Source organism: Hydra vulgaris, chromosome 13 (assembly GCF_038396675.1).
Source record: "Hydra vulgaris chromosome 13, alternate assembly HydraT2T_AEP".
Classification (NCBI taxonomy): Eukaryota; Metazoa; Cnidaria; class Hydrozoa; order Anthoathecata; family Hydridae; genus Hydra; species Hydra vulgaris.
In genome coordinates this window covers 28,907,687-28,934,528 of record NC_088932.1, presented here as the reverse complement: position 1 = coordinate 28,934,528, position 26,842 = coordinate 28,907,687, and the positions used below count along the sequence as shown (strand labels likewise).

Here is a 26,842-nt window from a genome sequence, read left to right as displayed (position 1 = left end):
TACACATACCCCAATACGTTGATACTATATAGCCTGTAGGCTATTCGCCTACTATATACAAAACATTGTATACCATATTTATGATTTCTTTAAACATTAATCAACAAATTTAATATATTTTAAATAAATTTTAATTACTTAATTACATTAGCTAACACTTTTAAATTTATATAACTTTAACTTTTAAAATCATTGTTAAAAATATTATTTGTGTTTTTAAAAATATTAATTTCTTAAAATTGAAAACTTAATAATAATTGAAAAATCAGTCAAATTCAAAATGGCAACATTTTTTTTTGTTTTTGATTATTTAATATGAAACAATTACGGTTAAATTTTAATAATAATAATAATAATAATAATAATAATAATAACCATAATAATAATAATAACCACAATAATAAGATTATTAATAAGCAAATACTTAACAAATAAAACTGCCAGGGATGTGGAGTCTCTAAAGGACTCTAACTTTATATCTCTATTTTTTCCTGGTGTTTGGTGCCCAGAAGCTCCAAATATGTTTGTTGACTTATGACCTGCTATAAGAGAAAAATTCATGAGATTTAATGACTTGGAACTTATTGTTCTTAAGCCTGGAGTCTTTAGGTATAATGGCAGCAAGGACTCTGGGTTAAAAAATTGATTGCTCCTCTAACCTAAAAGTCCTAATTATTTCCCATATGTAGTACATAAGCAATATTTTTTATATTTTTAGAGCTCCTGGATACCAAAAATTAGAAAAAAGTAGTCTTTCAAATCCGGAGTCCTTTTTGGGACTTCGTATCCCTGCAAACTCTTCTCCTGAATTCCACTTTATCTGCAAAATCAAAATTTGAACAAAACCTGATTAAAAATTTGATTGTGTAACAAAAAATTGTGTATCTTAATAACACAACAAAAGTCTAATTAAAAATGGTGGCAAATTTTTATTTTTAATAAAACTTCTTTTTGACTAAAACGACCATAAATCATTATAAAATTATTTTTGCATGCATTATATATAGATATATAGGTAGATTAGTGTTGTTATCAACTTTGACTTAAAGTCGACTAGTCAAGGTTGAAATTAGTCGACTAAGAAAAATTGAATAGTAGATTTAATCGAATATAGACTTCCTACTAATTGAATAAAAGTCGATTTAGTTGAATGAAATTCTTAAAATCCTTTTATCTTTTCATTCGATTTAATAAATTCCAATTTTTTATTTTTGTTTGCTTGTTTAAAAACAAATATATGTACTATTATAACTAGAGATGTCACGGATAGTGGTTTTGCTGAATACCGAATATTCGGCTAGATGCTTGGCCGAAGCACCAAATATTCAGCTGATGAAGTGACACTTTCCTATTTTGAGGGTTGCGACCTGGTTCATTGAAGTGTATATCATGGGTATACTGGCAAAAGATGTTAAGTCAAAAATTGGAAGTTTTGACTTATTGATGCAGTAGTGGAAAGTTTACAACACTCTACAAACTGGCAAAATACAAGTCAAATGAAACATCTTTAAAGATATTTAAATGTATTTTTTTATAACCAGACAGAAGCTTTTCTCTGGTTATAAAATTACATTTAAGGTTAACTCATAAAACGGGTGTTTTATTTAGGCTAAAAGCTTAAATAAATAAAAAAAAGCTATAATATTTTCTTAAATAAACACTTAACATTATGGTGTATTTAAATGTCAACACCAAAATGCATTTTAATAAGATTATAAAAGTTTCAAATTGGAAGAAAACTTAAATGATTGATTTCTCTTAACCAGAATACCCACAATATGTTATGGGTATTCTGGCAAAAAACTCTATGCTGCGGGTGTTTTTGTTAATTTATGACTTGGCTGTGTAACAGCACATATTTGTTTACTGTTAACTATAATTATGTATAAATATATCATACTCTTCAAACACCCAAAAAAATTTCAAAAATAACCAGCTCAGGTATTTGCATTTTTGAGTTTCAGAAGTTGAGATAATTTCAGAAGTTGGTATGGATAGATCTTCGCTACAACCTGAGCTTAAATTATTGTTTAACTTTAATATAAAATGATGCAATAAATCCTTCTCAGTGAAAGGCTGCTCGACACTGGTGAACCATCACCGGTGACTAGTTGTACCGGTGATGATTCAGCTCTACTTCGTAAGAAAAATGTAAATAAAAATAATCAAAACTACAAAATCTACTAATGTCTACAAAAAAAAATTATCTTTTTTTTTTAATCTAATTTTTATCTAATTGTACACATATGAAGATGTGAGAAAGAATAATTCCAATTGCAAATGGTATTAGTTTTTACACGAAACTGTTTGCTTAAATTGGACAGCAAACCTTATAAGTGTTTCTCAGCAAATGCGAAAATCCTAACAGAACTTGCTAAAAAAATTTATTGTTTGCCGGTGGCAGCGTACATAGTGAATGGCTGTTTTAGGAAGTATGACATCTTTACAACTATTACTTATTTTTTGTTTACTCTTATAAAGTTTTAGCTAATTCATAGTAGCTAAATAAGTAGCAGTTATAAAGTTTTAGTAATTTATAGTAATTATTAGCATTAAATAGGGACTTCTGGGAGCACCTTAATAACTGCATTAAAATAAAAGGAAAACAATTATATCTAATTAAACAATCAGTTATGTATATCATTTATTTTTTCTTCTTTTGTTTATTTGATGCTTTTGATTTTGATAAATACTTTCATACAGGGCTGGCCCTTGGACAAAATTAAGTTGTGAAACTCCAAAATCAAAATATTTTCTTTATAATCACATTGTAAATATGATTATAAAGACTTTGATATATAGCAAGTATTTAAGGCAGTCACTAAATATTGGGGTCTGGGAATAAATTGTCAGAGCAGCTGTTCTCTCATATTGTTTTGCTCCATTAACATTTAAATGATATAGTGTTAAAAAATAGAAAGCGAAAATAAATTGCTTTATTATTTTTATGACAATTTATTTAAAAAAAAAAATTTACCGTACTTCAACTTAGTAGACTTTTTAAAAAGTCAATTTTTATTGACTTTAGAAAATATATTAGTTGATTTAGTCAACAGTTAAATTATTTAATAGTCGTAACAATATCAATATAGAGATATATAAATTCATATAAAATCATTAACTTGCTGATGACACAACAATATATTTCAATCTTGACAAACAGTCATCATTTTTTGATCGCTAAGAACAGGCAGCCAACCTTGAATTTAGTTGCTTTAATTGGACAACTTGAAGCTTGCAGTGGCTTTTTCATTTAAGAAAGATAGGTTAAGATGATGACTAGATTTCAGAAGACACACAAAGGGAGCAAACTGGAATAATATCTCTCGAAGGTCTAAAATGTGAAGAGTGGAAAAACTCAGACAAATGTATACTAAAATCAAAAATATTGATGTGAAGAAAGTGTTTCTGATTTCCAAGTATTTATATGTTCAACCTTTAGGTGGGCCAATATTAACTAACTATTAATGTGGTATTTGGATAATTATATATTTTAGATATATAAATTATCAGGATGTGGACGCGAAAAGTCTACAAACGCGCAAATGTTTGTTTTAAAAAAAAACAAAAAACAAGCATCATGTTTCTTTACTTTTGCTTATGCAAAAATAATACGCTGAAATATGCTGAAGTAATACGTTTGTTTTTAAAAATTTTAGGCGTTCGCCTAAGTTGATAGTTTTTTATTTATTATAAAAAACTTTTTTTTAAATAAAAACAGTTGCTAAAATTTAAAATGCATTTTACTTTGAAAGAAACCATGCTAAAACATGATTACTTTCTTGAATAGCGTTACTTTTAAGTTGTTATTTTTTTTAAATAAAAATATTAAGTATGCTATCGAGTAGAAAGTAATTATGTTTTAGCACGGTTTTTTGCATGCTTTAACAAGAGAATGAAAAATTTTACTTAAAATGAATGCATTTGCAATTACTTTAAAAGAAACCTTAAACATTGTGATTGCTTTCTTCTTTAGCGTGTCTTTTTTTTAATTTCCTTATTTTCCTTAAAGTAAAGTTATGTTTTTTAATTTCCTTATTTTCCTTAAAGTAAAGTTATGTTTTTTAATTTCCTTATTTTCCTTAAAGTAAAGTTATGTTTTTTAATTTCCTTATTTTCCTTAAAGTAAAGTTATGTTTTTTAATTTCCTTATTTTCCTTGAAGTAAAGTTATGTTTTTTAATTTCCTTATTTTCCTTAAAGTAAAGTTATGTTTGTTTGCATATTAAAACACTTTTAAAAGTTTTGAAAAGAATTTTTGAGTTTTGCTGAAATATAATATCTAATCGAATATATAAAATTATTATGTTTATTATAGTTTTCATTTTTTATTGTGCGTTTAACAATATGTCAATAATATGATATTTTTATTAACTTATTATTAAACACTTAATATGATTTTTTTTTTAAAGTTTTAAAGAAAAAATTTCAAATTAACTATTAATTTATTTTTAGTTCCTTTTATTTTAATTTCTTACGAGATTTGCCTGAGAATAGTGGACTTTGAATAGTGAGATTTCATAGCCTGAGAATAGTGGACTTTGAATAGTGAGATTTCATAGCCTGAGAATAGTGGACTTTGAATAGTGAGATTTCATAGCCTGAGAATAGTGGACTTTGGCGTTGGACAAATTAAGAAAAATTCACTATTTAGTATCAACAAATAACAATTTACAATCATTAGGTCATTGCATATTAGTTATCATTAATTTGGCCCACTTTGCAAATGCGACAAAATTGTTTTGAATAAATAAGAATTGATTAAATTAAGCATCTTTGATATATATAATAACTTTTATGCTCAAAATATGTTCAAGTCTTTTAATCTTTACAGGAATATTTTCCAATGGGGAGTCATCATGAAATTACCATTGTCACTATATAAAATTTTTGGACTAGATTTTGAGTATTGCAAACATTGTATTTCAATGGCATCAAAATTTTTCCTAGTGTAGTTGTTTGAAACGATGAAAAGCATTTTAGAATTTTCTGTTTATATTTCCATCAAAATTTTTTGTATGTTCTTATGCTGCAGATGCAACCCAGGCTTTAATAACATTTTTTTTATGTTCTTAAATTTTTATGGAAATCAAGTTGGTGCACTTCCAGGTGGCTAATTGGAGGTAGTTCTGATTTATTTGGCATAGTATATTAAATAAGGAATTACCAAAACAGAAGACCATTTAAATGCCAACTTTACAAAATTCTTGTCTAAGTATAAGGCTCAATTTAAGTATCCAAGGTAAAAAACTAGATTTTTGGTGTCAATCTTTTGAAATAAAAATGATTTGTGGGTATATTTATATTTTTTAGTAATACCCAAATATTGTTTATGCGACTGTCCATTTATTGCAATAATCCTAATAAGAAAATCAATTTCATTTAAGCTTAAAATCTTTTAAATTTTTTTATTGTAAAATTAAGAAATTTTGAACATGTTACCTAATGACATCATTTTTTTAATGTTAATAATATTATTTATAACTGTTTTTTTTTAATGTTAATAATAATATTTATAATATTTATTATTTAATAATATTTTTAACGTTAATAATATATAATGTTAATAATATTAATAACTGTTTATTAACAATTATTTTATTTTGATAATGGTTCTGACTATATGAGCCGTTTTCAAAGTGAAATATCACTTTGAAAATTAAGAAATGTATGATACAAATCATCTTTTATTAATTTTTATTTTCTATATTTATATTTAAATAATATAAATTAATAAATAATTTAGACAATATTATATATATTATATAAAAACATAGCATTAATCTGTCTGTGGACATTTTCCTTTTTTGAGGTAAACTCGAAAAATAGTATTTTATATATATGTGTATATATATATATGTATATATATATATATATATCTGTCTATATATATATATATATATATATATATATATATATATATATATATATATATATATATATATATATATATATATATATTAACATCTTAGCTTCCAACAAGGCTGCAAGCAACTACTATTAGAGTTGGAAGTTGCTGGAAGAAAAAAGATGAAGTTTATAGAGCAAGATAATGATTGACAGGCAACTTGAAAAATTGCATCCAAAAATCCAAAATTTTCACGATTTAAAAAAAAATTCTTTTGGAAAATTTTTAGAAGAATTTTTTTTTTAATTTACTCTCAATGTTTTAGCTTAAAACAATAACAATATATTTCCTAAAAATGGTTGTCATTACATTAAGAACTAATGAATATTAAGTGCACAAGACAGATCATAAAATCAGCACCATCATTTTTTTTTTTTTTTTTCGCTTTAAACATAGGTTTGTTTATATTATAAATCAAGTTCAAATTTTTAAAAATGACGACAAAACAGAAATATAAGAGCAAATTTAGCTTAACATAGTGTGCAGAATACCCTATTAGGTCAATTATTTTGATGATAATGAGTTTGAGGAGGTATCTGAAAAGATTTTTGATGATATTGGAACTGAACCTTTGTTTAACTACAGAATCAACATTTTATGAAAACATATTTCATAAATGATTATTCCAAATACTTTTGTTAAATGTTTTAAATTGCTACTAAAATTAAATTGTTCTTATTATTCATCAAAGAAAAAAAAAAGAGTTTTATTTTGATGCAAAAAAAAGTTTAGGGTAGTCCTTCCAAAGATTTGTCTGGCATTTGCATTCAGCCATCCGCGACTGTACACCACACACACACACACACACACACACACACACACACACACACACACACACACACACACACACACACACACACACGCTATAAAGATCAGCAATCGCTTACTAGTTTTGCTTTATAGCATACGGTTATAAAGATAAGGAAAATATTTGTAATGAAATTTTTGCATTTAAAAGGATCCCAAACCTCCGAGACATGTTGTGTTCATATTAAAGATAGTGGGTTTTATTCCTATGAGTTTTACTGCATGATGTCATTAATTTTTTTGTTTGTTTACAAGATCGATTATCTACCCAAACAATGACATCATGTACTAAAACTCATAGGAATAAAACATGCTTGAATAAACTATCAACTCTGTAGATTGCAGCGTATTTTATGAAGACTATTTGGCCTAAAACAAAACAGAGAAGGCAAGCTTTGATTAAAATAAAAAAGTTAGTTTTTCTTGTTATGCATTTATTCTTTTGTTTTAATTAAAAAAGTTTAGGCCAAGCTTTTTTTTATCATTCTCTTTAATATGAACACGTCTCTTTAATATGAACATGTCTCAGAGGTTTGGGATCCCTTTAACATAGGGATTTTTTCATTTTTTTTTTGTGTTTTTTTTTTTTGTATTTAAATTATTTTTAACATTTTGTTTGAAATATATATATTATAGTTATAGCTTTTATTGAATTTTTAGTTTAATTTTTTTTAATGTATTTCAGAAAGGTGTTGCTAGACCCTACTATTAGATCTAAGTATCATAAATTAATTGGTGACAGTTTTGTACAGGTATATTAGTTGTTTTTTTTATTTCTTACTTTCTTATTTTTTTAAATCTCAAAGTTATAATTTGTATATTTATAATAACAGAGTAATCGACTTATGAAATGGTGTCCTGCACCAGACTGTACAAATGCTATAAAAGCATTATATAATGATGCAAAACCTGTCACATGTTTATGTGGTTATACATTTTGGTGAGTTTTAGTTTTATATATTTTTTTAATTTTTAATATTTTAAGTTGCTTCTTAAGTATTCTTTTTTAAAACAACTTTCAACAAGGTTGCAAGCTTCTGCTATTTAATTTTGTAATTACTAGAAAGTAATGATAATAGTTATAGAGCAAGAAAATAAAAGACCTAAACACAGTAAACAGAAGGCTTAAAAAGCTGTAAAATTTTAAATTAGGAAAGCTGAGAGAGCTTAAAAGCATGAAATGTTTGTAGAAAATCACTAAATAAAAATTTTATTTTAGAGGAACAGTACAAAGATTAGGTTTTATTAAATGAAGAACTCAAACTTGTGTTTTGGTAGTCTAAAGAAGTAATGATGAATTTTGCAGTGAATAGAATTTGTATAATAGACTTGATCTTGGCTTCTAGAGCAGGTCTATCTATGCTGGCTTTAAATTTTTACATCTTGTCTAGAGAAAAGAACTAGTTACAAAACCTCATCTAAGTATGACAACATTATTCCCTACAAAGGTGGATAAAAAGATGACACTAAGTATTCCATACAAAGATTGATAGGAAATTTTTAGAGTTTTTTATTTGTAAACAAAGACTCATGAAAATAAAATAAAAATTATAATTGACAATATAAAGGAAACTTGCCATAACTTAACAACTAAAAGAAAATTTTAACAAGATATCAATAATAAAGTAACTTGTAATTAACACTCAGAGTAAAAACAGGGAACATACCAGAGCTTGCATTATTTTTAATTTGGGTAAAAAAATGTTTTATGGAAATAAAAACTATACTGAGACATACAAAAAAAGAATTAGAAATAATGCAACAATGTCAAAAAATAACTGTAAGCTACCAATTAGTTTTCTTAAATTTTTTACAGAATCTGTAATAAAAAACAAATACTTAAATATTTTTACTCATCGGCAGACTTTGATCTCCCAAAATATTTGAGTACATCTTAAACAAGTTTCTGATATAAACAGTATTCAAATTTCTAAATCTGAATTTTGTTTATATCAGAAATGAATATGATTCTAAATTGAAAATCATAAGTAGTGTAACTATTTAAAATTTTTTAATTTAGAATCAATTATTTCTGATATAAACAGTATTCAGCATAAAAACATCACAAAAAATGAACATAACAGAAAACACAACTATACACTGAAAATGAAAAAACTTAATAAACAATGGAAAAGTAGCAAAACAAGGGTTGAATTAAGCGATCACAAAATGCGATATCAGGAAAAATATCTGGTCTTTAAAGTTTTAGTTTATGCAAAACCATGAACTTTGTTTCAATGGGCGTATTAACTTAAATTAATTAGCGAAAAAATTATTTTAAAAAAGAAAACAAAGCAACAAAAAAAACCCAGAAACTTACGATTACAAAAGCAATAACATTAATTAACTGTGTTATAAAAGTAATAACACTATAATAGTGTTATTACTTTTATAACTTACATTCATAATAACTATAACTCTATAACTATTATTATTACTTTTATTATTTTATTATTGCTTATGTGTTATTACTTTTATAACTTAAAACCTAACTGCTGACCTAAAAGTGTTTGAGGTCGGCAAAAAATTGCTGACCTCGTTTTGATGTTTTATGGTAAGACCTTTATATCAAACTTTTTGCTGACCTCTAAAAGATTTTCCTAATTCCGAGGGTTGAAATAAAAAATGATTTAAATAAGTAATCCCAAATTTTAATTGAACTAGAAAATAGAATACATATTTAAGTAATATTAAAAACTTCAGGAACATACTTTTATAAGCAGTTTAACATTTCTAAACTAATGGTCCAGAAAGTTATATATTAGGAAAATCTGTAACTTTAAACGTTTAAATGTTTTTAATTAATCAATTAGTTAATAATAAAAGTAATAAAAAAATATATTCAGCGCTAGATATAGCGTCAAATTAAATAATTATAAACATTTTAACTTAATATATATATATATATATATATATATATATATATATATATATATATATATATATATATATATATATATATATATATATATATATATATATATTTATGGGTTGAATGAAGAGGTTACATTTGAGATGCATGGTTTTATCAATGTATTTCTGCTCCGGTTATGAAATATATGTAGGAGTTACAAAGCTTTCTAAATCTAAAAAATATTGTCAAAAATATTTTCTAAAAAATATTGTCAATACAGATAGATTAATAGGAAGTTTTTTTCCAGCAAATTTCCTTTTTTTATCTTTTGTGATAATTTCCTTTTTTTTATCTGGATAGCAATGAGGTGAAGCATTAAGTCTTCTTATTTTATTGTTATACCAAGCATCTAGAGCAGGATTCGGTTCAGATTTATTTAAATTAAATCTAGCCCTGGCAAAATTATAAGATTTAGCAATGGTTGGTAGCTGGGACTAGAAATAAACTTATAACTCTTTGTATATTATAATTTTATACTTAAATTTACTATTTATTAAATTCTGGCATATATTTATGCCATATGCAATAAATGTATATGCAATAAATAGGGACAGATACAGTAAAAGGATGCAACTTGTTGAATAAGAAGCCAAGCAAGAATGAGTTTTGGTTTATTATAATAGAGATAATAGCTCTTTTGAGCATTGACCATGATTAGAGAAACAGCACAAAAAAGAAAACCTAAAGGCTGCTGCTGCTTATGATGATGATCATGATAATGATCATGATGATCATGATGATGACAATAATGATGATGATGATAATGATGATGGCAATGATCAGTGGTGTACACTGGATTTTTAAATGTTTAAGTTTTGACACCTGCAGGCATTGCGCAAACTCCAAACTTTTGTATGTTTATGCTTGTATTAAAAAAGAACTTTTTGCAAAGAAAAAAGTTTGGGGCAATTGAAACTTGGGAACAAAATAACGCTAATTTATGGGCCCACCCAGCCCTTATCGGGGGAGCAACGAGTTTATAAAATATTTTCTTAACTATTTTTATTTAAATTCATATTTATCGACAAATTTCAAGTTTCATGCAACAATCTCTTAGTGTTCAGTTTTTATGACCCTGCAATGTTTACAGCCCCCTCAAATTGAGGGGGGTTAAACTTTATACGGTTATAGTTTTTGAAAAATAAGAGATTATTGCATGAAATTTGAAACTTGTTGATGAATATAAATTTAGATAAAAATAGTAAAGAAAATATTTTATAAACTCGTTGCTCCCACATTAAGGGCTGGGTGGGCCCAAAAATTAGGGTTTTTTTGTTCCCAAGCTGCAATCACCCCAATTCTTTGCAAAACATTCTTTTTTGATATAAGCATAAACATGCAAAAGTTTAAAGTTTGCAAAATGCCTGTAAGTGTCAAAACTGAAACATCTAAAAACAAGTGTACACCACTGAATGATGATCATGATGATAATGATGTTTATAAATGCATATATATACAAAATCAAACATAAATTTGAAAAAATAAAATGTACTTTAGAATGTATAAATGTTTATGCAGACCCGGTCACAAACCCGGCCGTGGCTATATTTTATCAAACCCGGCCCCGGTCAAATATCAACCCCGGTTGTTTACTAACTACATCCTTCTTCTTCTATTCGTAAAAGACATTATAACCAATCATGTAATTTTACTTGATTAACTTGCGAAAACATATGTTCAACTTGAGCATTTGTAAATCGACGAAGCAGAAAGCAACTCGAAGACGTCTAATACATTTTGACATTATGGAATAATTTTATTTGTCAAACATATTTTTTTCCAAATATTTAAATTATATTCACTTACCGAATTTTTTAACATTGCAAATATATAACTCTTTAGGGTTATATTTTTCCAACTCAAAACTAATTTTGTTGGTATTGCATCCTCCATTTTTCAAAAGGTTGTTAAAATGTATCTATTTCCGCTGTGTGTTTATCTCCAAATGTACTATCATGATGTACCATCATGTTAATGGGCCAAAACGATTTTTCAAACAGAACAGTTAAATTTTGAAATGAAGGAGAAAACGTTATCTTTAAAATGTAACCTGTCATACAAGTTGTAATACTAGTAATAGTATCACTATGGCGAATTGGATTTATTAAAATTGCGTAATATAATGTTTTAATAAATAAAGTTACCAACCTTTTCAGTTAAGTTGCCAATTAATTTTTTGTAATTCATTAAAATAGTCTCCTCTTTACGTATTTTGTACACAGAATTACTCAAGATTATTCGAAGTTTTGCCATTGTTTAATTAAATGAAGGCTGAGAACTTGTTTAGCTGAGAGACTATATGCGAAGTAAATGCATCATCGTTTTCTAAAGCAAGATTACATACATACATACAGGCATATATACACACATACATATTATCAATGCATTCCATTTATAGTTCTGTAAGATTTCACAGGGTTGGAAACTGATGAGTCTGAAGCTTTTGATATAAGTTTTAATTTAACAAGGTTTCACAATTTTTTCAAAAACATCTTTCAAAGCAAGCTCATGACAATGATTGAAACAATGGATTACTTGAAGCCATAGAGTCTTAGTTTAATGAAGATCCTAAACCTGAGTGACCACCAAGATTTACACTTGTTCCATCCATGTTTAGCCCTAACAGTTTTTGGACATATCAGGTATACCAACTTCTAGGGTTTTCAACTGACAAAAGCTTAACCCTCACACAAATATAACTCATCAATTGAACTCTTGTTCAATTGTAGCACTATCGCAACTGCCATCACTTAATACAGAATAATATTTTGCATTTGTAAATTTATGAAATTTTCATAAATTTACAAATGCAAGATTTTATTAGTCAATATGATTTTGGGTGCAGAAGTTGCAGCTTATGCAAATTCCTAAGATTTCAGGCTAAGGTCTGACTAAAAATAATGGTTGAAGAGGATGATCGTTTGATTTAGCAACTTTTTTGATTAATCTGAGGCAGATGCCTTCAAGATGTATTGAAGGTTGATTTGAACATGGTTGCTTGCTACATATGATTGCTGCACGTTTCTCTATGGTTGAAAGTTTCATAAATTGAGAACTAGAAATATCGCAAAACACAGACCAAGCGTAAGCCATATGCGAAAAGCCTAAGGCGAGATAAGTTTTTGATATTAACTCAGGAGGGATGCCAAAAGATGCCAGGCAATCAATAGTAGACATTCTAGTGCAACATTTCTGATGGATGTTTTTGTAATGAGTGTTGATTTAGGGTTGGTTTTCTAACCTACTGCCTGCAAACCCTTGGAACCTTCTAAGGATAAATCAATCAATTGAGTTTTTGCGTTGTTGGCATGCATTTTAGCAATTAATGACCAACTTAGCAGATTATTAACTTCTTCCTGAGAATTATCTGAGTCATTGCATCCGACATGATGTAATAGCGAAGTGTCATCGGCATGCAAGTTTAAGAGACTTCTGGATTGGTCAAGGACCAACATACTGTTGCCTACCATGACAAAGAGAAATGGTCAGAGTACAGAACCTTGTGGAACTCCACTAGTGGTATTAGTTCAATTAACTTAAGTCGGAGAGACACTGGAAACAAAGACCTTTTAAGAGCGGTAAAATAAATACCATTTAATCCGTCTTAAACCAGTGTCCAGTAATTTAAAATCATTTAGCTGCAAGGAGGACAGCTAGATGAGAGATTTTGTCAAATGCTTTTTTAAAGTCAATACTAATACATCAAACACACCCACCTGAAGTTAAGAGTTTGTTTAAGGTCCAAATAACTACCATTAGCAAAAAGCGTTAGTTGTGCCATTATAAGGACTATGCACAAAAGCAAATTGAGGATTAAACTTTTTCTGAAGGGAAGGTCAACCACTGCTTGAGTGCAATCTTCTCTAATATCATACATAACATCATCTACTACTATTACCAAGATTTTAAACACTATTTTTTTTCAACAGTTCTAATAAATCAGGGAAATGAGTAAATGGGCGTTCCTTTTTGGCCTAGTTATAACCGTTGAATTTCCTTTAGAGTAAGTTGCGATCTTTTTCACTCGTTTTTTATAGACCCTTTCCAATAATGGTGTTTTTTGCCACATTTTTTAATCACTTTTATCATTGAAAATATATGTGCCTCTTTATCTTGAACACTAATGCAGTGAGTTCTTACACTGTCTTTTTAATGAATGGAGTTCCAGGTCAAATCAAAGCAATAGAAAGTGTTTAAATTTTTTTAATATGAGCTTTATATTGTTTGCATAGAGAACATCACAATCTCACAACGTTAATGTCATTCGCATCATACTAAACTTACAATTAAATTCTTTTTCCCATTTTGCAACTGTACTTATATAGCAATGGTTGTCATTAGTTTTTAACAACACTAAAGACATGTTATTGATATTAAAATTAAACTTACAATTTCTAGAATGAAATGTTAACTATTTTCATGAGCACACATGGAAATGCAATTTGAAATGCGCAAATGAAATGCAAATAGAAAATTACTATACAAATGCAATGTGAATAGAAAATTAAATCTTTAAAATATTTTTTAATTTTGTAAAGTATCAATTAAATTTTATTTAATTTATTGTTTGTAACGCATTGTTATTTTAAAAATAAATATTCATAATAGAATTTTTCTAAATTTGTTTTTGTATATAGTATAGGTTTTTTATTAAGTATCATTTATCTTAAATCAAATGTAAATGAAATAGACAGTGCCAAAGAACTGATATGACTGATAAATTATGGTATGATACAGTATGACTTGTATGATACGGTATGACTAATAAATTAACAGCATTCAGTTTTGAAAACAAAATGGAGAGCAGATGACAACAGTTGTCGTGAAAATCAGTTATTAAAATTATAATAGTTTTGAATTTTTAATTAGATTTCTAATAATTTTTTAACAATAAAAAATACATGATTTAGACATGAATTTATATTTAAAAAATTTATATTAATTATGAAAAAATATCAAGAAATGCAAAAACATTTAACTCTTTCTTAACTAAGTTAACACCGTAATATTATTAAATAAATATATTAAAACAATGAAAGCAAAAAGTCACTCATTTATTCTTTAATACTAAATCTATAAGATTAATTGTATTTTTGTTTTACCATAAATGGTTAAAAAAAAAATTACGGTAAGGCGCAAAGAATATACAAAAAGTTGGAATTCGAGGTTTGTGTATTTAGGAAGTCCATAAAACAGGTGAGCTACAAGGATTGTATGGGCTTATATATATTTCTGTTTTCTCATCAATTACTCCTTTGAATAACAACTTTTTTTTTCATTTATATTTTTTTTTGTTAGATTTTTATTTACCTTTTTTCCTTATTTTTAATTTTTTTATTTTTACATTCAGCACTTATCTGTTAATTATTTATTAGTTTATCATTTTCTTTTTCCTAAACTTTATTTGAGCAAAAAAGTTAATATTGAAAGTTTTCATTAGCATTTCATTATTTTTTTTTAATCTATTTACATTATTTTACTATTGAAAGTTTGTTTTCTGTCAACCATTTTTTCGCTCTTTAACAATACTTTGTATTTTCAGTTACATGAATTTTTTTTAATGTTTTCTTTTTAAAATGGAATGCTTTTTTATTTTAAATGAGTTTTATTTTTATTTTTTTACTATTTACATACGCCGACTAACATTGACTATTACGTAAAACATGCAAGGAGTGCAGCTACATCAACTGACAAATAAGTAAAACATAGGAGGAGTGCTGCTACATCGACTGACATATAGATAGAATGTGCGAGGAGTGCTGCTACATTAACTGACAAATGAGAAGAACATGCAAGGAGTTCTGGTAGAGTGACTGAGGATTTTGGTTTGAGCAGGCAATTTATGAATTAAATCAATTGCTCTCGCTTCATCACAAGGCTGGATGTATATGTGTGTACAGGCTTTGGCAGGAATAGTGGGCAATCACCCACGTCCGCCTCATACATACACCGTGTAAGTTAGTTTACACTGGTGAAATAAAGCTTGTGCAAATATACAATTATTTTTTTTTTAAACAGCAAAATTTAATGTTTTTTAGGTTAAGTTGTATTTTACTTACATACACAAAAAGAGTAAAAAAAAAGTCTTGTGTATTTAAAATAAAATATTGGTTAAATAAGTATTTATTTAAAAGAAGCAAGCAAATGTTTATTTAAAAAGTTCGTAATTAAAGATTTTTCGAAAAATGTTTTGACATGATTATTTTAAAATGAACTTGATATATTTTAATGACCAATATAAGCAACAACAAAAAACTAAAGAGTTCTAGTAGTTTTTACAAAGGTATTTAAATTTTTTTTTTCATTTTATATTTATAATTAAAAACTTTTTAAAAATAAAATATACTTTTTAATACACAAAATTTTTATATTCGCTTTTTATCTAAAAGATGATAAAGTGAAAATAATAGATACGCTTATCTAAAACCTAAATCTCTTTTTGTAAACAGTAATAAAAATTTGTTTAAATTAAATCTCTTTTTTTAAAAAGTAATAAAAATTTGTTTAAATTTGAACTACTTGACACAAAAATAATTTTAAAAGTATCGAATTTATTCAAGTTAATTAATGACAAAAGTCTTTTCTTATAATTATTTGCTCTCTCACTTGGAGCTATTTCTGTGCTATTTTTAAACTTTTCAAATTAGAAAAAATGTTACACAAAGAAAAAGTGTAATAAAGAAACTTTTTAAATATCAAAATGAGAAGTAACGTGACACAAAATAAAAAAGCGATCTAAATATATATTAAAATAGAGTTTAAAAAATTTAATCAAATGCAACGTTCTTTTTAACTATTTTTCTAGAAAAAGTTTTGATGCTTGAATAAATATATGTCAGAAAAACAATTGTTGCTGAAGATTGTTTTTTTGATGTATTTATAATATGATAAAAATCATTATAGCAACATTATATACATGCAAGCAACATGGACAGTAACCATTTTTTGTGGGTTTTTTTAATATTAAGATAAAAAAGCTCATGGATAAAATTGATTAAGTTTTAGTAATAGTTTTTAAGTTTTTCATGCTTAAGTCTTTTTGCGCTCGCCCACACGCTCTCAAAATCTTTGGCGAGCACATTAAAATGCACTTGCCAAAAAAATGGACATGTTTTGTTTTACATTGCAGCAAAACTTTTTTTTTGTTTATTTGATCATTTTTTATGAAATGTGGCCTTTTTTTACCAGTTTTTTAAAAATTATTTTATCTACTATTTGTTCAAAGCATTCTTTTCACTATATTTTATTTTAAATAGCAAGAAAAAAAATGATTTTTTTTATTGCACAGGCTAACTTAAAAATGACCATCCTGCCAACGCTTTTTCATGCGCTGGAATTAAATTTCAAACGGATAAGATAACTTTTTTTTTAAATGTCTGCTCTGGCCCTCTAAATGTGTTCTATACAATAAAATAATACTAGAATTAACAAATTTTTTGAAAAAAAAAATGTTTTAAAGGGTGCCACCCTTTAAAATATTTTTTAATATAAATTTTTTTATATTAAAATATTTTTTAATATAAATAACACTTAACTGGTTCCTATAATTATCAAAAAAATAGTTCTTTAAAAGTATATCATGTTGGGTCTCAAAAGAAGCAAAATTTTTAAAAAATTTTCATTATTTTATAAAAAACATAAAGAAAAAAATATATAAAATTTTTTAGTAAAAATTTTATATATTTTTTTTTAGTTTTTATTATTAAAATATTATTTTCTAGGCAGTAAAATCTAATAATTATAATAATTTTTATATAATTAATTGTTTTCATATAATTTTGCTTCTTTTGAGACCCAACATGATATACTTTTGAAGAACTACTTTTTTGATATTTATAGGGATAACTCAAGTGTTCAAGGGCCTTGAGGCATCCCTTAAAATATTTTTTTTTCAAAAAAAATTTTAATTCTAGTATTTTTTTATTATATAGAACACATTTAGATGGTGAGAGCAGACAAGTTTTTTTAAGGACCACCCTATTATATAAATACAGCAAGTTATAATACATATATCTTTAGTTGCTTCTTTAATAACTCTTAGCATTATATATGATTTGTATGATTATAAAGCATTACTTTTCAGTTTTGGTTGCACTCAACCTGTTCATGAACCAGTTAGATGTAATGTAAGTTTATTTTTGTTGTTCAAGACTATTTCATCTTTTTTCTTTTCTTTTTTTTTAATTCTTATATATATATATATATATATATATATATATATATATATATATATATATATATATATATATATATATATTATTTGAATAAAATAATTTAATTATATTGCAGTTTATCAATAGCAGTAAATTTATTTCCATTGAATTATATTTGTTTTGAGAAATGTCAGAAGTGAAGTTGTCTTGAAATTTCTGTGAAATAGACCTTTTCTTCTCACAAATTTCTTTTTCAACTCTAAGAAATTTTCTTTTTATTTCTGTAAGTTTTTCAATTCAGAAACTTTTTACTTATCTAGCACTACAGCTCGAAAATTATTTCTTTTACAACTGGTGAAAACTATTTACTTTTCTCAATTAATTTCCAGGCTCCTTGATGTGAGTTTTTTTTCTTTTAATCTAATCATTGTTCAGTTTCTTCAAGTGATTTTGACCATTTTCTGATATTGGATTCAGAAAGGTATTCAGGGTTATTTGTTTATCAAACTTTAAAGTTTTTAAATGATTTTTTTACTTATTCTGCTGCTTCCTAACTGCTTCTTATTTGCATTTAAATATTGATATTTCTGCTATAGAATAGTTTTTTTGATCAGATTTTTTTTTAAGTTCTATTATGCTCTCAATTTTTTTTAATAACTTAATCTTGTTTATGCATGTCTTTTGTTTGTGTTGATGCCGTTTAGGCAAAAAAAAAGATATCTCTAAGAGTAAAAAGGTGTTTTTGTACTGTATAGTGTACACATTTAGAAAACATTTTAGTTTGAAAAACAGCCTACATAAACATTAAATATTAAAGAAGTCACAGTGTCAAAACGTGTTTTAATATTGTGCATGAGCTCCTCAAAGTTTTAGCCTTTATTATTTGTCGCGCTGAGGTAGCAAGTGACTCACAATATCCAAGAACTATTTAATGATGCTTTCATTATGGCTCAGGTTGGGTTATGTTAAAAATCCTCTGATTTCATTTTTACCCAACAGTTTTCCGTGAGGTTTATATCAAGCAAACTGCATGATCACAGGGCTAGAACATTATCTCATTTTCTTCAAGCCATGTCTTGACAACTTTTGCTACAAGTTTGGTGGCAGGTGAATATTGATTTTGTGTACTGCGAACTGCTTAACTTGTCCTTTGTCTGAGAGCATGGCACGTCGCCACATGTCCAATCCTTGTCCAATTCTTTGCAAAATTTGAAGTGATCACAAATATTTTTTTTTGGGGGGGAAGGTGTGGCTTTGATGCAACACAGTACTTCAAAAATTAAAGTCGAAGGTAAAGTCACTAGGTAAAGTACGTTCAAAAATTAAAATTAAAATGCATTTTATTACTTTTTTTCTGCCCCTAATTTCTTTCTTTCTTTTTTTTTAATAGTTTTTTTAGTTAGTAGTTGCTTTTACCTTATTAGGAATTTTGTAAAAAAAGGTATTAAAATCCTATTTGGAATTAAACTTGATGTAAAAGTATTAAAATCCTATTTGGAATTAAATTTGGTCTAAAAAAAAGTATTTATACAGAAATTTAGAAGCAAGTGAAAAGACTACTGAGAATTTAAAATTTGATATTTTAAAAATTGTTAATTAAATTATTTGATTGTGTGTTGTATCTTGTTGATTATCTTTTCAGTTTTAATTATTTTGGTTTACAGTGGCTTCGTAAATGGCTTAAAAAATGTGACGATGACAGTGAGACATCAAATTGGATACATGCAAATACCAAGGTTAATGTTTTTACTTGAAAAAATTTTGAAAGTTTTTTCGATCTTTCATCGTCGGACTTATTAATTTTAGGAATGTCCAAAATGCCATGTAACTATAGAAAAAAATGGTGGATGTAACCATATGGTTTGTCGTAACACAGCTTGTAAGGTAAGCAACAGCTTGTAAGGTCTTCTTTTTTTTTGTGTTTTCAGATCATAGTTAAAAATTTTCTCTTGTTTATTTGATATTTTTATTTTTTTCGCAGGCTGATTTTTGTTGGGTGTGTCTTGGACCATGGCAATCACACGGATCAAGCTGGTATGCTTAAAGGTGTTTTTATTGGGGTATTCATTTTTTATAGGGGTATTCAATTTTGTCGCAAATTTATTTTGTAAAAGAAATGTTAATATGGGAATTTAAGTCATTTGTTGATTCGCTTCTGTATTTATATTTTTTTAAAGTTATGAATGCTATTTAGTAGTGTTATTATTCTTAGATTATTTAAGTTGAAATTAGTTATTTTAGTTAAAATATTTTGCAATTTAAAAATTTGCTAATAAGATAAAAAAAAATAATTTTTTTGAAAATTTTTATTCTAGTTATTTTTAAATGTTGTGTTTATAAATAAACTGTTTACAGGTTGAAATATATATATATATATGTTTTGTATATATATATATATATTACAACGTAATTTATATATATAAATTAATATATATGTATATATATATTACAACCTAGTATATGTTACAACCTAATATATGTTACAACCTAATAAATATATATATATATATATATATATATATATATATATATATATATATATATATATATATATATATATATATATATATATATATATTAATATATATGTGTATATATATATTACAACCTGTAAACCTATAACCTGTATGTTTTGTAGGTACAATTGTAATCGCTATGACGAGAAAGATGCACAAGCTGCTAGAGATGCTCAGGCAAAATCTCGTGCTGCGTTAGAAAGATATTTATTTTACTGTAACCGATATATGAATCATTTACAATCATCTAAATTTGAACAGAAGCTTTACAATCAAGTGAAAGATCAAATGGAAAAAATGCAGGAGCTAAACATGTCTTGGATTGAGGTTATTATTTTTCTTCTTTGTTTAGCAGCATTTTTTAAACACAGCTTTGTTAAGCTGTGTTTAGATCTTATGGTGTTTGGACTAAAACAATTATAGTACATTGTAAAGTTGTCAATTAAATTATATTTTTCATATTAATTTTCAGAATAAAAAACAAAATGTGTTTAGGACAAATGTAATTTTTTTTTTTTTTTTGATACTAAAAAAAAAATTAAGAACTTTTAAATCTTTATCTAATGATTTTAAAACTATTTTTTATATTCATTATTTACTCAGATAATGTTTACTTTTTACTGTTTACTATTGCTAGAAACCATTGTAAAAAGGTTTTGTCTGAGCCAAAGCCCTCTATTTTCAGGTCATGAAATCTCATATTTTATCTTCAGAATTAGGCTCTCATGACTTCTCGAGAATCTGTAACAGTATCAATAATAAGGGCAAATCTGTTATTCCACCTCTCTTGTACGCTTCAGATTTTGTCACCTCACCTAAAGACACAACCGAATTGTTTGCTTTTCATCAATATCATCTCTTGATTCCACTAGTTGCGTTCCACCTGATATAGCTGTCAAACAGATTGATATATTGCTTGGCATTCACATCACTCCAGCGTCTGTATCTAAACTGATTTCTTGCTCAGACTCTTCTATAGCTTGTGGTGCGGACAACATACCTAGTCTTGCAGAAGTGTTCTCTGGAGCTTTCGTCTATACTTTCAAAACTATTTAACAAGTGCTAATCAGAGTCTTGTTTTCCAGCATACTGGAAAGCAACATCTGCTATCCATATTTTCAAAAATTCCAGAGAGTGATTTGACTCATCTAACTATCGTCCCATTAGTCTTCTTCCTATCATAAGCAAGGTTTTTAAGTCTTTAATTAACAAACACTTAATCTCTCATCTTGAATCTAATAACTTACTTTCTGATCATCTATATGGATTTTGATCTTCTCATTCAATAGCTGATTTTTTAGCAAATGCTAACTGTAATATCCAATTGGTTTTATCGTGCATTAGATAGAAGTGGAGAGGTTAAGGCTATCGCTCTTCACATTTCTAAAGCTTTTGATAAAGTTTGGCATGCTGGTCTTTTCCATAATCTTTCTTCTTACAATGTATCTGGTAACATCTTTAAGATTATTGAATCCTTCTTTTCTAATCGTAGTATAAAAGTTGCCTTCAATGGACAGCACTCTTCTTCATATCCTGTCACTTCAGGGGTTCCTTTAGGTTCAATCCTTGACCCTATACTCTTTTTAATTTACATTAACAATTTTCCAGATATTCTCACATCTAAAGTGGCATTGTTCGCTTATGATACTACCATTAATTCTTGTCTTGATAAAAAGCCAACACTCTCCGATTGCTTGAGGGGGAAATTGAGCTCGAAAAGGATCTTACTTTTGCTACAGCATGGGGCTCACAGTGGCTGGTGATCTTTAATTCAGATAAAACCCAATTTTTTTCAGCCAATTGTTATTGCAATAATTTAGATCTTCCTATATTTATAAACAATAATATACTCTATGAGTCATCTATCCTTCATCTTCTACGATTAACTCTTACTTCTGATCTTTCTTAGAAACTATATATCAAATCCATTGCAAAATTAGCATCTGCTAAGGTTGCATCTCTTTATTGTGCTTGACCCTTTCTTTCTCTGGATTCTATTCTTTATCTCTATAAATCTCAAATCTGTCCTTGTATGGAATACTGTTGCCACACCTGGGGTGGATCTTCCAATGATACCCTTTCTCTTTCAGACAGGGTACAAAAATGCATTGTAAACATAGTTGGATCTGCTCTTGCAGCCAACCTCCAATCATTATCACATCGTTGTAATGTTGCTTCTCTTGCTCTTTTCTACGAATACTATAATAGACACTGTTCTAAAGAGCTTGTCTCTTGTGTCATCTACTAAAATTAATTCTTGTGTTACTCATCATTCAATTAAGTCTCGTCCTTTTTCTGTGACTATTCCTAAGTGCTCCAAAAACTCTTATTTATCTAGTTTTTTTATATAAACTTTAATTATATAAATGATGTTTGAAGTAAAATCTTCTTTCTCAAGCTCACCACTCTTACCCTATATGTATATACTGAGAGAAAATGTTTGCTATTCCTTGAAAAGCTACTTCTTTCTACTGATTTTAAAAAGATTAATTCAGCTGTACTCTATACTTTTTTCCTTGGGTTGCAAAACTTTTATAAGATTCGCAGACATTTAGATATTTTAGATATTGAAGAGGGTAATAATAAGAACATCAGTTCTTTGGAATTGGCTTCCTTTGTCTTGCTTTCCTGATCATATAATTTGCAATCTTTTAAGTCATCTGTCAATCGTTATCTTGCTCTATAAACCTCATCTTTTCTCTTCCAGTAACTTCCAACTCTAATTGTGGTTGTTTGCAGCCTTTTTGGAAGCAAAGATGTTGAAAAAATATATATAAATAAAAAATAATAATAATGAATCATTAGTAATTAGTATTAGTAACTAGTATTAGTAAGGTTATTACATAATGTGATCATAAGAAATTTAATATTTAAAATAAGTTTTTATATAAACTTTAATTATATAAATGATGTTTGAAGTAAAATCTTCTTTCTCAAGCTCACCACTCTTACCCTATATGTATATACTGAGAGAAAATGTTTGCTATTCCTTGAAAAGCTACTTCTTTCTACTGATTTTAAAAAGATTAATTCAGCTGTACTCTATACTTTTTTCCTTGGGTTGCAAAACTTTTATAAGATTCGCAGACATTTAAATATTTTAGATATTGAAGAGGGTAATAATTAAACTTTTTCAAAAACAATTTTTTTAAAAGGCCTTGAAATTAAAATTAAATTAAACTTTTTGTTATAGAATTGTATAGGTTTTCATTTTACTATAGTCTCGTAGGGTACTGAGAATTTTTTTACATTTTACAATTTAACACAAAGTTTATAATTGGCACATGCTACCCACAAAGCGTCATAAAAGTGAAGATCAGTAAGTCTATATCTGCATACATTTTTTGTGTATTTTATTTTGGAATTGGATGATTTACAAAGATAAGTTAAGGCAAATAATGTTACCAGAAACCGGGTGAACTTTTTAAACATCTTTTTCTGTCTAATTTTTGGGGTCTTATTTTAAAAACTCGATGCTCTTAAAGTTTTATTTTCACACTGTAAACTACAATTGAATTCATTAAGTTTTTGTGTGGTGTTTCTCTGAAAACCCATAAAACCCTACCATTATTTTGAAGTTCATTTTATTTTTTATTATTTTGTTATAAAAAAAAATTCTTTGGAAGAACAAATTTTTTTTTTCTCTAATTAATCTTTAAAAGTTGTTTAAAAAAAAAGTTGCTTAAAAATAGTTGTTTAAAAAAAAGTTGTTTAAAAAAAAGAAGTTGTTTCAAAAAAAAAGTTGTTTCAAAAAAAAGTTGTTTAAAAAAGTATTACTTTAGTTTCTGTTCATGTATTGCAAAATGTTTTTAGTTTAAAGTTGGTTAAGTTTTTAAAAGATTTTTTATTTCAATTCACCACTCTAAGGTCTTTTTATTTGTGATATTTACTTTTTATATATGTATATGATTTCATATATTTACCAAGAAATTAAGATGTTTCAAATGATACTCATGTCATTTGTATCTTGTGATATTGCCGATGAGAACTTTTTTTATTGCTGTTGCATTTTTTTTTTTTTAATTTAGTATTTCATATTTTATTAAAGATCCATTAGAAATAGTGTGATTAAATGATTTTTGTTTGGTCGTTTAGTTACTATGTTATTTTTTATAATATAACGCTTTTGTTACAAATTACACATGTTGCCATACCATGTTTATTTGCAACAAAATAATCTTCTTTCCAATATTTTGTCATTTCAAGACATCTTGCGTTTACATTTGAAAAAAACTCCTGACTTTTTTTTTTGGCGAATTCGAATGTTCTAAGTATCTACTTATCTAGTGTTTGAATTTTTTTGTTGTGAAGGTAAAATGGTGGTATCAGATGAATCTGGAAACAAAAGGCAAACTCTCTAAAAAGAATTCAAAACGCCATTAAAAGTCTTTCTTGATATACTATAGAAGTAAAAGTTTTAGTGTTACTCATTTCTTTGTTACGAAGTTGCAAACTTGTTTGTTTGAGTTACAAACGAGTTAAAGATAGCTTATGTTTTTAAAGATCTGATTAAAAAAGAAAAAGAAAACCCTTATGAGCATTAATATTTGTAAATCGTAAAAATTTATTTGTAAAAATAAAAAAAAAATTATTTGATTAAAATAAAAAATAAAAAAGTTTAATAGAAATTTTATTTTCATTATTTTTATTTATTTTCATTTATTTTCATTATTTTAATATGTTTTCATTTTTTTTTATTTATTTTAATTTAGGTACAATTCTTAAAAAAAGCTGTCGACGTTTTATGCATGTGCCGAAATACTTTAAAATACACTTATGTTTTTGCGTTTTATCTTAAAAAGAATAATCACTCTATTATATTTGAGGTATAATGTTTATTAAATTAGAACTGGTTAAATCAAATGTTTTTTAGATGGATTTTGTTTATTTTAAAGATTGTTCAAGTCAAGTTTTTTATTTTTTTATTTTTTCAGTTAACATAGTTATTTTTTAAACTTTACTCTTTAGGAAAACCAAAAAGACTTAGAAATGGCTACTGAACATTTATCTGAATACTTAGAAAGAGATATAAATTCTGATGAAATAACCGCTGTTCAAGCTATTAAACAAAAAGTTCAAGATAAATATAGGTATTTATCTTAAAGTTTACAAATAATAATTTTTTAATAAATATAGGTATTTCTTCAAATGTTTATTAAAGCAATATAGTGTCTTGGTTTTCAAAAAAAAAAGTTTGCAAATACTAAATAATTTGAAATATTTTTTTTAATTTGGTAGATATTGTGAGCATCGTCGCAACGTATTATTAGATCATGTGTACGAAGGGTATGATAGTGAAATTTGGGAATATTTTGAAGAAAAAATTTAGATTGCAACTCTTTTATATATATATTTTTTCTTTTTTAAAAAATACTATACTATGCTATGCTGCAATAAATGCAAATTGTTAAATTTAGAAATATTTTCATAAAGCGATTTTTATATAATATTCCTATAGTCTATTTTTTAAGAATTTATGGACTTTAAAGTTATGGAGTTTCAACAACTATCTCAATTTTTTCTCTCTCAATCAGTTTATGTCCAACTAGATGATATTTTTTGCATTTCTTAACCACATTCCTTGTATTTCCAAATGGTATGAGAATATTTCTTGTATTATCTGCTCAATACAAATTTTAGTTGAGTGAGCTTTTTTTTATAATTTGTTCACTATTTTATAAAAAAAATTATTTATAACTTATTTATGGAAGAAAAAAAATTTAGTTGATGCTAAGGCCATCTTAAACCGACAGCGACAGCTGATTTTCCGTAAAATTAGCGAATGCCAACTTTTTTTACGGCGAAAAACATTTTCGATGAGGATTTTAATTTATCCACAGGATCTCGTAAAATGCCTGATAATGTGTTTATGATTTCTCGTCAGATTTTAATTCAAAACTAAAAAAATTTTTATTCTGTCACAGTAAAAGATTTCTTTTAGTACTATTTTGTCACAACTTTTTTTTGCGTTAAGCTTTTGTCGAGATAAGACGCTCTTTTTCTTTAAAAAAAAATGGCTAATTGTTTAACAATCACGTATGAACTATTAGAAGCCCATGAAAATACTTTATTAAAAATCTTTGGAGAGAAAATTGACAAACTTGAAGGAAAAATAGAGCAATTAAAAAACGAAAACACATCACTAAAAAATGAAATTGCTTTAATAAACAACGGGATGAATTTTCAAAACGAATTATACGAAAAAACCATAAAGGAAACGAACGAACTTAATGAAAAACTAAAACATATCAAAGAAAATGAAAAAAAAAATTCAAGCGAACTTTTTATCGACAAAATTGCTGAATTAGAAGATCGTAGCAGGAGAAACAACTTAAGGTTCGAAGGTTTTGAAGAAAAAGAAAACGAATCATGGGAAGAAAGCGAGTTGAAAGTAAAATGTTTTATTAAAGAAAAGTTAAATATAAAACATGACCTTCAAATAGAAACACCACAGAACTGGAAAACAAAAAAAGCGACGAACAATAGTTGTAAAGCTCCTTAACTATAAAGATAAAGAAAAAATATTAGATCATTATAAACGACTA

The 26,842-nt window shown here is 26.6% G+C and overlaps 1 protein-coding gene across 1 annotated transcript in view; it reads left to right on the top strand.

The window, feature by feature from the left end:
- Positions 1–25,941, top strand: part of LOC100202899 (E3 ubiquitin-protein ligase arih1) — a 52,034-nt gene extending 26,093 nt beyond the window's left edge. The window contains exons 6-15 of the mRNA XM_065816198.1: positions 7,400–7,466; positions 7,548–7,654; positions 17,712–17,754; positions 19,446–19,517; positions 19,588–19,665; positions 19,763–19,815; positions 20,420–20,624; positions 25,010–25,123; positions 25,266–25,387; positions 25,536–25,941. Coding sequence (XP_065672270.1) covers positions 7,400–7,466; positions 7,548–7,654; positions 17,712–17,754; positions 19,446–19,517; positions 19,588–19,665; positions 19,763–19,815; positions 20,420–20,624; positions 25,010–25,123; positions 25,266–25,387; positions 25,536–25,626 — 952 coding nt within the window. The 3' untranslated portion in view covers positions 25,627–25,941. The remainder of the gene's footprint in view (positions 1–7,399; positions 7,467–7,547; positions 7,655–17,711; positions 17,755–19,445; positions 19,518–19,587; positions 19,666–19,762; positions 19,816–20,419; positions 20,625–25,009; positions 25,124–25,265; positions 25,388–25,535) is intronic.
- Positions 25,942–26,842: the final 901 nt, after the last annotated feature.